At 37.0% G+C, this 12,855-nt stretch overlaps 1 protein-coding gene across 1 annotated transcript in view; it reads right to left on the bottom strand.

Moving 5' to 3' along the window:
• The window catches only part of ITGAV (integrin subunit alpha V), a 92,526-nt gene that overhangs the window by 6,491 nt on the left and 73,180 nt on the right, over positions 1–12,855 (bottom strand). The window contains exons 19-26 of the mRNA XM_043577244.1: positions 11,471–11,538; positions 9,492–9,639; positions 8,876–8,968; positions 6,458–6,537; positions 6,001–6,081; positions 5,175–5,280; positions 4,400–4,558; positions 3,594–3,704 (exon numbers count right to left, since the gene is read on the bottom strand). Of these exons, the coding sequence (XP_043433179.1) occupies positions 3,594–3,704; positions 4,400–4,558; positions 5,175–5,280; positions 6,001–6,081; positions 6,458–6,537; positions 8,876–8,968; positions 9,492–9,639; positions 11,471–11,538 (846 nt within the window). The remainder of the gene's footprint in view (positions 1–3,593; positions 3,705–4,399; positions 4,559–5,174; positions 5,281–6,000; positions 6,082–6,457; positions 6,538–8,875; positions 8,969–9,491; positions 9,640–11,470; positions 11,539–12,855) is intronic.

The raw sequence follows: 12,855 nt of genomic DNA, 5'->3' as shown, positions 1-12,855 counted from the left end.
TTGGAAAAAAAGAAGTAAACCTCTCTCTTTTCAAGATAACAGGATCTTGTATACAGAAAACACTAAAGAATTGACAATAAAACGATTATAGCTAATAAACAAGTACAGAAAAAGAACAGAATACAAGATTGACAAACAATTAAGTTGCATTTCTATATACTGGTAATGAAAAATCTTAAAATGAAATGAAGAAAACAATTTTATTCAAAAGACAATCCCAAAAGAATAAAATGCACAAAAGTAATTTAACCAGGAAAGTGCAACACTTAAACACTTACAAGTACAAAGTATTTTTGAGAGAAATTAAACACTTAACTAAATGGAAAGATATCTCATGTCCAAGAACTGAGAGACTTAATATTATTAACATGGCAATACTCCTATATTGATACAGATCCAATAAAATTGCTATCAAAATTCCAACTACCTTTTCTGTAGAAATGATCAAACTGATCTTAAAATTCATATGGAATTATAGAGGACCCTACATAGCTAAAACAATCTTGAAAAAGAAGAAAATGTTGGAGGGCTCACACTTTCCAATTTCAAAACTTACTGAAGAGCTATAATAAACAATTTGGTACCGGCATAAGAATATGTATACAGACCAATATTAAGAGTCAAGAGTATAAAATTTAGAAAACCAAAAAACTTAGGTGTAAATTTTCAGGATGTCAGGTTTGGCAATGGTTTCTTGACTGTGACAGCAAAAGTACAGGTAATAAAAGAAGAAAGACTTGACAAATCTGAACTTCTTCAAATTTGAATACTTTTCACATCACTGGGATACTATCAAGAAAGTGAAAAGACAACTAACAGAACGAGAAAATATGTGCAATAACAGCTCTGAAAAGGGAAGTATCCTGAATATGTAACGAACTCTTCATGACCTAACAACAAAGGCAAACAACCCAATTTAAAAATGGGCAAAGGATTTGAATAGACATCTCTAGAAAGAAGATATACAACAGAAAAGATGTTAGACATCATTAGTGATTATTGGGAAGTACAAATAAAACCACGATGAGATACCACTTCACATTGACAAGGATGACCATAAACAAAAAAAAAAAAAAAAAAAAAAAAAAAAAATTAAGGCAATAGTAAGTGATGGCAACCATGGAGAAGAAAAATTCATGTTGCTGGTTGCGAATGTAAAATGGCACAATGACTTTGGAAAAGTTTGGTAGTTTCTGAAAAGTTAAACAGAGTCCCCATATGACCCAGTAATGGCATCTCTAGATTTATTCCCAAGAGAACTAAAAAATATATGTTCACACAAAAATGTGTACAAGAATGTGCACAATGGCACTATTCAAAATAAACAAAAGGTAGAAACAATCTAAATGTTCATCAACTAAGGAGGAAACAAACAAAATGCCATATACCCACAGAATGGAGTATTATTCAGGCATAAAAAATGACTGAAGTATTACTGCATGCTGTACCATGGCGAACCTTAAAAACATTATGCTGAGTCAAAGAAGCCAGACACCAAGGCCACATATTTTATGACTGTCCAGAACAGACAAATCTTTAGACACAGAAAGCAGATTAGTGGTTTCCAGAGACTGATAGCAGGGAAGAATACGTAGTGACTGTATAATGGGTACAGTATTTCTTTCTGAAAGTGATGAAAATATTCTGGAATTAGATAATGGTGGTGGTTGCACAATGTTCTGAGTATACCAAAAATCACTCCGTTGCATACTTTAAAATGGTTAAAATGGTGACTTTTATGTAAGTTTTATCATAAAGTTTTTTAATGTCCTTCTGTAGGAGGATAGAACACACAGGATCAAAAGTAGGGTGGGGGTTAAAAGTAATTTCTATTTCACATGGGTTGGTCAGGGAAGTCCTGTCATAATCTGACATTTAAAGACATAGAAGGAGATGGGGAAATAAGTCACAGGGAAATCTGGACAAGGAGCATTCCAGGAAGATGGGAGAACAATTTTCAAAGCTTGGATGTAGAAACATGCTTGGGATGTCTATTCAATGAAAAGCAAGGTAGCAAAAACAGGAGGTAGAGAATAAGGAGAGGAAATGCAAATAGCAAGGTAGAAGGGCCTACATTTTGTTGGGCCTAAAGGCTTTGCATGCTCAGGCTTCCTCTCTGACTTAGCTGGGAAGGCACTGGAGTAACATGACCTGATCTCCATTTAAAAGGATCACTATGGCTCCTGTGTGGCTAACTGTAGTGGGGAAAAAGGCAGAAATATGGAGTCCAGCTAGAGATTTAGCAACAGTCCACGTGAGACACAAAGGTGGCCTGGGTGAGGCTGTGGCAGAGGTAAAGTTGCTGAGAAGGGACCAAATTCAGGGTCTTTTGAAAATAGATACTGAGGGGCGCCTGGGTGGCGCAGTCGGCTAAGCGTCCGACTTCAGCCAGGTCACGATCTCGCAGTCCGTGAGTTCGAGCCCCGCGTCAGGGTCTGGGCAGATGGCTCGGAGCCTGGAGCCTGTTTCCGATTCTGTGTCTCCCTCTCTCTCTGCCCCTCCCCCGTTCATGCTCTGTCTCTCTCTGTCCCAAAAATAAAAAATAAATAAATAAATAAAAAATGTTGAGAAAGATTCTTACTAAATATTTAAGAGAAATTCCAGTAGGCAGTTGGATAATGGAGCTTGGAGTTCAATGCATAGGATCAGCTTCGAAATGTAAATCAAAGTCATCCAGAGATAGTATTTATAGCCACGAGAGTGAATAACATCTCTCGTATAGCACTATCTGATTTGAACTTCCTACAATGATAGAAATGAGCAGTAATGGACATATCTCTACTTCCCAAAGTAGAGTAAAATGTGGCTGATGTCTATAATATTAGCACAGATCTAATCAATGAATACATGCAGAGCAGGCAAGAAATTTGAGGTGTGAGCCCTGGAATACTCTACAGAGGTAAAGGTCTGGAAACAGAGATTAGGAAGTAGCCAGTTGATGTAAGTGAAGTATTAAGAGAGTAGAGTCCTAGAAGAGAATGAGGAGTGTTTCACAAAGGAGGAAGTGACAAATTATGCCAAAAGCCACTGAACAGTTGAGGCGGATGAGAACTAAGAAGAACTATGGAATTTGCTGATATAAAAGTAACTGGTGTTCGCTAATGAACATAAACACTATACCAGGTTCTCTGCTAGTGGATGGTTTGAAGATCTGTTAAACTTCAAAAATTTAAATGATTAGCCTTTATAACCTTATAGTCATTACACTGGCTGACTCAACAAAAGTTAATCATAGCGCTAATTATTCTTGTAATATATTTTTGTTGATGCCTCCTGGGTTCTTCTTCCAATATTGCATGAAAGCCTCCGAGATCAGGATGAGGTCAAGAAGGAGGTCAGTTAAAGGAGTAAGCCAGAAAAATAAGCTGGAACATGAAATATTTTTATTAAGCAATTTATAAAGATAGATCATTTGAAGAAACTCTGGTGTTAATTTGAATAGGAACATGGAAAGTAAGAGGAGTGAATAGTATAAAAATATATGTAGTTCTTCCAAGCACAGCTGTTGTTATTTTTGAAATGTTCTTTGGCATCAGTTCTATAATCACATATTTTTAAATGTTTAAAGTGCTTGTTGTTGAAATGGCGCTTACCAAAGTGTGAACATCTCCTTCACTGAGGGTGAGATCCCGCTTAGTGATGAGATGGTTCCGGTCACCTTGCCCAGCAATTGTGTCATTCTTTTCAGTTTGTGAACTTGAGATCTAGGGTTACAGAGAAACTGGTGGTACATAATATTGGAAAACATTCTGCACTGACATTTTGGCATAAACTGCTACATGTGATTAAAACATGATGACTGAAAATGTGGCATGACAAATTCACCAGTTAATATATGGTGGAAAGTAAGCACAAAGAATAAAGATCAGAGATTCCCTAATATGTGGGAAAACGTTATCTCCACCGAGCAGTGATTTTCTCCCTTGCACAGCTAGAGGGGAAACTGATAAGACACATTGAAACAGCCTGAAATGTCACGGTACATATCTGTGATAAGTGTCAATCATGAGTATATATTTTTTTGTTCTGTTTTCTAGTTAAGAAAAGAGCCAGGTTAAGTAAAATGTTAGATCTTTCTCCAAAGACAAAAATTTCAACAACAAAACACCCCTGACACAATATTGTATGTGGATAAACCACAGTGTAATGGAACCACAGTCAAATTAGGTCACTACATAAATAGATGACTCATTAGGACTTCACAGAGGAATGAATCAATCCTTTCTCATTATACAAATAAACAATTTAATCCTTAGTATACTGGTTATGAAGTAAATTATTTCTGTAGAGTAGGTGTGTGTATTAAAATGGTTGTTTTATTTCATGCATTTCTTTCACAGATTTAGAAAGGAAAGCTTTAAATATCATCATAATAAAGAGTTGCTATTAAGCACATTACCTTAATTCTCAAAGGGTTGATCTCCATATCTGAAGTACAGTTCATAGGTCCATCAATATCATATTGAAGGATGTATAACAGAGTGTTATTGTTGTATTTGTAAGGCCACTGAAGATTTAGCATTGCCTTGCTGAATGAACTTGGACCATTGTTTCTCAGCTAATGGGGAAAAGAAAATGTAAATACTTTGAGCAAAAATCAATTCCGTAATCCCCCTCCTACATCAACCTTAGGAATCATTAGTGATAGGATTTGAATAACGGCAGAGTTTCCAGTTATTCTGACGTTACAACATGATCATTACGAGGCAAAGGAGATCAAACTCAACATTTATCTCTAGTGTAGTGCAGTATATGTCAGAATGAAAATATAAACAAAAGAGGAACGTATGGAAAAGTTTTTGATGAAAGATGGCATAGAAAATCTTGATGATCTGCTACAGGCACTTTCAATTTTTAGGTAGAGCTGCAAACCGTCCATATGCAAATACTCAGCAATGACCTAACGGCTGTTATTCAAGTAGAACTAATTGGTTTTGGACAACAATTTGTATGAAGTGCATTCTTTAATCACTTGAAGCTACTTGTCTTAAAAAGAGGAACTTCTGAATAGGGAAAAAATTCAAATAAATCTCTGGTACATCCTTAAACTATGCAGAGTTTACATAAACACTAAACAAACTTGTTTTGTTTTGTTTTGTTTTAACAAGTTGCCCATCTGTTCTTCTCTTTAAAGGCTCTCCACCAGGTACCAGTTAAAGTCAACAACCGCAAACCTCATAGATGTGCTGAACAACTGGCCCAACATCTTCTTCAGTCTCCGGATTCTCCTTATGCTCCCAGTTTGGAATTGGAAGAAAGATATGATCGGGACTTGAAACTCTAAACAATGACCAAAGAAAACCTACCATGAATACCAAAATGATATGGTCAGTTCATTTTCAAAAGTACCCTGTATCCACACGAATAAAATCAGAATTAAAAATATATATATATTTAAAAGGAAGAAAAAGCTATATGTATGTGAGCACGCACATCCACCTACACATAAACTTCTCTGTATTGAATCTAATGTAACAGGTGTATTGATAAGTCAATCTGCATGAAAGTTCAATACACTTATTTTGTGCCTGCTGTTGCCATGTCTGATTTATTTCCAGAGGGTTACCAAGTAAATATTTGGAGCTTTGGAATAATACAGCTAGGTCCTTCTTTCTACAGAAGCTCCAGCTCTAGTAAAAGTATCATGAAATATGAGTGCTACTCCCCAAAAGAAGTTACTGGGCCTACTAGTTGCTTTTTAAAAGTAACTGCATTTTAAAGCAGTTTAGGGGCACCTGGGTGGCTAAGTCACTTAAGTGTCTGACTTCAGCTCAGGTCATGATCCCACAGTTCGGGGGTTTGAGCCTCGCATAGGGCTCTGTGCTGAGAGCTCAGAGCCAGGAGCCTTCTTCAGATTCTGTGTCTCTCACTCTCTCTGCCCCTCCCCTGCTGTGCTCTGTCTCTCTCTCTCTCTCTCTCTCAAAAAATAAACATAAAAAAAAATTTAAGGCAGTTTAAATCTCACAAGAATGTGACACTCAACTTGGTAATCATACTGACCCTCTTATCTCAACAGCAGCTAAGACAGCGAGGTCAACCTTGTAAGATACAACTGGGCTTACTTTGTCAAAGAGATTGGAGCTGAAAAAGAAAAAAATATATATTTAGGCCTGAACTGAGCATAATTTTCATCTAAGACGTACAGGGGCAAATGCAGTGAAACTAAAAATGAACAAATTAAAAGTAAGAAAGAAAAAAACGTACAAAAATAATTTTCATTAGCATTTAATTCCAAAAAGATGATCAAATTTTACTTCTTTTACTTTTGTTTCACAAGCTCAAAACTAACAAAATTATTCTTGTGATAGGAATATTTATTTAAAAAAATGGTATAGTCAAGTATGGGAATTTTAGCCAGTTTTATTCCATAACATTTAGAATATCTTACATAATATATTTATGACAAAGAGTATTTCCTCAATAGTTAATATGAACTGAAAACAAGTTGTTTTCATACCTTTGGATTTGTAAATCAAATTTCACAGAAGTATCCATCTCTGATTGCTGGTGTACATTGAAACGAAGACCAGCTAGGAGCTGGAGGGGGAGGAAGGGATAGTAACGTTAATCAAAACAATGTCTCATCAGTGAAATTTAAATTCCAGTGTCCAAATCAACGAGTTTTTCTAAAATAGGGTTTTTCTGAGCTTATAATAAAACTGAAAGTACTCTAACAAAGATAATTAAATCTGATCTTCTATTAAATCTTTTATTTCATATACATGGGCCAATCCACAAAGGAGCCTATTAAACAATTATTAACATAATTCTATCTCCTCATAATACCTGATATTAACTTCATAAAAATGCCAAAGTAAATATCTGTTGATTCAATGAAAATACACTGATTTGGTGACAGGAAGTTAACAACTGAACTTGTAATGGATCAGGAAGCAAGAAGTGAATGGGTTTTAAAGAGCAAGAAAACCTGGCCACCACAGGCATGAGGGGCAGGGCCGGACCCAGAATTTCCCCACCTCTCTCACAACTCCATTGCAACCATTATCCTAAGTTTCGCAGGGGGGGAAGCTGTTACCTTAAAGAAAACAACGGAGCTAATAAGGTAAGAGAAAGCAGACTTCTTAGGGAATCATTTATCATACATAAAAACAAGACTGGGGACTTCCATCAAGCTGCCTTTCACTTTACAAAGCCTGACGCTGGCCACCTGAAATAACCTGAACTTATCCACACTGGATGAGCTGTGAGTGAGAAGGCCAGAGAGCGTGAGAACATAGAAAAATAAACACAGAAAGCACAGAAATAAACATAGAAAGATAAGCAAAGAAAAATAAAAAGTATTTCACTTGTTAAACATCATTATATACATGTGGAAAAATGCAACTCAGGGTACTTTGTTCAAGGCGTCTTCCCTAAGAGACCATATATTTAGAAATAATAATGACTTTTAATGTTAAATATTCTTAAAGAAATGTGGAACTTTTATTGAAATATATTTGACATATAACATTGTGTAAATGTAAGGTGTACAACATGTTGACTTGATACATTTATAAACTGTAATATGATTGCCACTGTAGCTATAGTTAGCATCTCTCTGTGTCCCATAATTCCCATTCCTATTTTATGATTATAAGGATCTAGTCTCTTAGCAAGGTTGATGATTATAATACAATATTGGGTTTTTTGGTGTGTTTTTTTTTAATGTTTATTTATTTTTGAGAAAGAGAGTGAGTGCACGAGTTGGGGAGGGACAGAGAGAGGGAGACAGAGGACTGGAAGCAAGCTCTGCACTGACAGCAGAGAGCCCCATGCGGGGCTCGAACTCATGAACCTGAAAGATCAAGACCTGAGCCAAAGTTGGACACTTAACTGACTGAGCCACCCAGCATTGTTTATACAATATTGTTTATATTCGCTATGCTGTGCATTAGATCTCTAAGACTTATTTACCACTAGTTGCAAGTCTGTACCCTTAAACAACATCTCTCCTGTTAGATGTTGTTTAAAGATAAATGTGGAATATGTAGCCCCATATTATCAGAGATCTCAAATTACCAAAGTCTTCGTGCTATTAAAGTAAATCCTATTGAAAAAGTAACATGAAATACATTCCCATTTTCCTTTGATACTAAGAATTCTACAAGACACATTTTTGTTTACTTTTTAGAGCATTTGGGAAGCGACCCATTGAGCGCATCTTTTCAAGCTCCTGGGCTCCCTTCTCTACCACTTCAAGGGGAGCCTGATCCAACACTACGGGCCTCTTTGATTCTATTCAGTTCAAAGATATAGGCTTCCAAATTCATGAGATAATTCTATCTCACGTAATAATGACAGTCTTAGTATTTGTCAGAGTAGGTCTAAAGATCCGTTAGGTTATGGGGGTGCCTGAGTGGCTCAGTCTGTTAAGCATCCGACTTCAGCTCAAGTCATGATCTGACAGTTCATGAGTTTGAGCCCCGCATCGGGCTCTGGGCTGACAGCTCAGAGCCTGGAGCCTGCTTCAGATTTTGTGTCTCCCTCTGTCTGCCCCTCCGTTGCTTGCACTCTGTCTCTCGCATTGTCTTAAAAATAAATAAACATTTAAAAAAAAAAAAATTAAAGATCCGTTAGGTTAAAATACCAGAGTTACAATTTGAGTCCTTAGTTATTAACCCATGTTCTCATCCATTTAGCAAACTGAAGGCACTGTAAACACGGCTTACTGACTACAGTGTAGCAGCACAATTCATTATTTTATTATCTTACTCAAAACCCGACAAAACTCTGCTAATCATTATATTCTAAATCAAAACCAATTTAAAGATATTATTCTGAAATATTTATTAAAAATTTACTATGAACAAACCCATAGAAAATTTTGCCATTTTCTTTAAAGGAAAATAAAATCCATTTAGCTAAATCATCTTACTTGAGTTCCAGCCTTCATTGGGTTTCCAAGGTCACATACCACCTGGCGGGTTTGGTTTTCTGTTTTAAATGCACAGGAAAGTCTAGCTAAGGCCTTTGATAGGTCAAAGGAAAAAAAAAGAAAAAGATTGGAAAGATTATAAATTAATGACCAAAACAAACAACAAAAAAAGCAGAAGCCATAGACTATGAAGTTCCTAGATGACATCATACAATTGGATAGTTAAGTTTCTTGTTTCAAAAATATATCCATTTGAGCAAATGGGGGGTGGGTATTGTGTACAATTGCCACAGATGAATGTAAAGATGTTTCTGAAGGATCCCTAGAGGATTTAGATACATAACCTTATTATCCCTAACAAATTATTTGATGAACAGTCTTAGACACTTTATCTATCTGACCTTGTTTCAGGCATTTCGCTAGCAATTCTAAAAATGTCCTATCAGTGCAAAGTATTGGGCTTGAAAGGAATTATGTAAGACAGGCACTCTATTGCCTAGCAATGTAGCCTTAAGTAGAATGGCTAAGCTCGTACTACACTAAATAGGGGAGTAACTTATTAATGTTAATGAGACCTATGAGTGCATTTCGATTTTTAAAGAGGCAGTCTACTTACTTCACTATTACGGACAACCCCGATGAAATCAGCCTGGGGTGGGATGGAAACGATGAGCTCAGCTTCATAGGCACCTTCTCCTTGATTCTGAGCCTTAACAATCAATGTCAGAGGATTGTCGTCTCCAATATAGATCTTCTTTTGATCACTACAAGTTAATACAAATATAGACAATGAAAAAAGACTGCACGGGGAGAATATGATTGTTCCAAGAAACAAGAGAAACACAAGACAGCACTGACATGTTCAACAGTGTCTCAAGATATTTTAAGACTCTTTCACAGCTCAATAGGAAACTGGAAATAGCACATTGGGTGCAAATCCAATGCTTCTCTCAGTAAAAGAAAGCATTAACGTCACTAGCATCTTGCTACCAGTCATATCTATTACTGAGGTAACTTTGTATCTCTTTGTAGTACTTTTTATTTCCCTGATTTTTTTTCCTTAAAAGCTGAATAAGGGCCACTTGGATGGCTCAGTCAGCTAAGCATCCAATTCTTGATCTCCACCCAGGTCATGATCTCACGGTTCATGAGGTTGAACCCTGTATTGGGCCTGAGCTGACAGCACAAAGCCTGTCTGGGATTCTCTTCCTCTCTCTCTGCCCCTCCTCAGCTCACTCACACACACTCTCTCAAAATAAATAAACTTTATAAATAAATAAATAAATAAATAAATAAATAAATAAATAAAGCCGAATTAATCACTGTCATGATTCTCACAATATTCTTTAAAATTTTGGGGCGCCTGGGTGGCTCAGTCGGTTAAACGTCCGACTTCGGCTCAGGTCGTGATCTCGCGGTCCGTGAGTTCGAGCCCCGCGTCGGGCTCTGTGCTGACAGCTCAGAGCCTGGAGCCTGTTTCAGATTCTGTGTCTCCCTCTCTCTGACCCTCCCCCGTTCATGCTCTGTCTCTCTCTGTCTCAAAAATAAATAAATGTTAAAAAAAAATAAAAAAAAATAAAATTTATATATCATTGGGGTGCCTGGGTGGTTCATTCAGTTGGCCATCTGACTTCTGCTCAGGTCATGATCTCATAGCTTATGGGTTCGAGCCCTACATCAGGCTCTGTGCTGACGGCTCAGGGCCTGGAGCTGCTTCAGATTACGTGTCTCCCTCTCTCTCTGCCCCTCTCCCACTTGCACTCTGTCTCTCTCAAAAATAAACATTAAAAAATTAAAATATAATAATAAAAAAATAAAATTTATATATCATTTAAAATACTAATCAGAGGGGCATCTGGGTGGCTCAGTTGGTTGAGCATCTGACTTCGGCTCAGGTAGATCTCATGGTTCATGAGTTCGAACCCCGCATCAATTGGGCTCACTGCTGTCAGTGCAGAGCCTCCTCAGATCCTCTGTCCTCCTCTCTCTCTACCCCTCCCCTGCTCACACTCTCACTCTCTTTCTCTCTCTCTCTCAAAAATAAAATAAAACGTTTTTTTAATGTTTGTTTACTTTTGAGAGAGATACACAGAGTGCAAGTGGGGGAGGGGCAGAGAGAGGGAAGGAGATACAGAATCTGAAACAGGCTCCAGGCTCTGAGCTGTCAGTATGAACTGAGAGATCATGATCTGAGTTGAAGTCAGATGCTTAACCTACTGAGCCACCCAGGTGCCCCCAATATAAAATAAAACATTTAGAAATGTAATAGTAATTTTTTTTACTAATAATCAGAATCCTTTAGTTAACAGGGTATTTACAATGAAATATATCTTTAAGAAGATATACTGCTACCTTGTAACACTTCTCATGCTGAATGGAAATACATCTGTCAACCAAGGCAAGTAGTGAAAACAGTGCATATCTTTTTAAAGTTCAATACTGATAGTTTTACTATTAAAGAAAATCATGAATTACCCTTCAACATAACTAGTTCATGTTAAAATATAGAATAGGATATTCTATATTTGGATGGAAGAGTGTGTTCTTCCATTTAAATTTCTTGTTAGGCTCTTTATTGTTTGGAGTAACACTTACCTATCTACAGAAACTTCCAACTTGGGTTTGCAGACATTGTCTTCCCCACAGTCAAGCAAAATATGGGCCTAGAAAAAAGCATTTTATTTTTTCTATGTGAAAAAAACACCAATACAGGATACATCTGCAGTGTAGATCAATATACGTGGATGTATGTGAATATACACATACACACATATATTTATATACACTCATCAAGTTATTTGCATAAAAGGTGTCATGGCTGCTTATTTTTAAACAGGTCGGTGTAGGTAGTCAAAAATGAAAAAGAAGAAAAACATTCATAGGATATAATACAATTAGTTGTAACCTTTCAGTTCTATCTCAACTTAAGCTGTTATGGTGTGGGAATGAAGTGTCGTGTAGAGAGAAAGTAACAGTCAAGAAGTGAGGATTCAAAAAAATGAGAAAGAAATGAAGATTCAGCGTGAACCTGCTGCTACTAAGTAACTTGTGTGATCGTGGGCAAAACAAATTTCCCTTTTAGAACTTCTTGTTGCAGACTATGCCTCTGCCAGCATCCTGGAAATATGGGGGCAGAGTGTCAGAATAAGGAGCTATGGGTGCATGGCAGCAATTCTGACAGGCAGATCAAAGGGAACAGAAACTGGACAAAATGAGGCCAGAATATGTGTGGCCACTTGGAAGGAGGTGAAGGAGAAGAGACTAGAAGCACTGAAGCCAATCCAGGAGGGGTGACATAAGCAAAAACTGAATTTTCTCCTTTCAGATCTGGCTGTGAGAGTGTGGAGGCTAGAGCGGTACGGAACGGTACGGAACACCCAAAAGACAAAAACAGTGGGAAGTAGCAGAAGAGACTGGGTAGAGTGTGAATGAAGGAAATACAAAAACTGTAAAAAAGAAGAAAGAGAAAAAGATGAAGCCATTCTTGGTTTGTCCAGTGTTAATATTCAAAGAGCTTCAAGCCCAGGGGCAGACAAAAAGAAGAGAGAAAATGACTTAAAGGGGGAAAATAATGAGAGGCTTCCTCTTCCAAGTCACAAGGGATAAACAGCCACACAGAATAAAATTACATGATACAGATCTTAACTGCCAATTTAATTGGAATGAAACAACAATATACGTGAATTAATTAAATGACATAGACGTAAGCAACTGCTATGCGCTTCAACAAAGGGGAAAAGGGGGAAGGGCTGGGACTATTACAAGAACTTTGTGGTGATTCCATAAGTCATACCAGATACAGTCATTGCCAAACTCGTTTAGGAATAAAAAGTAGATTTTGTAGATAATAACAGTAACTAGTGATATGGTGAGTATTAAGAGACCCAGTCAAAATGATGAGTATGTTAGGTTTGGAGTAAGAAATATGTATGAAGTATTAATAATACTGTGGCAAAGGGATATTTGCCTAACTGCTACCA

The sequence above is a fragment of the Prionailurus bengalensis genome, chromosome C1 (genome assembly GCF_016509475.1).
Source record: "Prionailurus bengalensis isolate Pbe53 chromosome C1, Fcat_Pben_1.1_paternal_pri, whole genome shotgun sequence".
NCBI classification, from domain to species: Eukaryota; Metazoa; Chordata; class Mammalia; order Carnivora; family Felidae; genus Prionailurus; species Prionailurus bengalensis.
The sequence above is the reverse complement of the archived record's forward strand: the minus strand, read 5'-3'. Positions and strand labels throughout refer to the sequence as shown.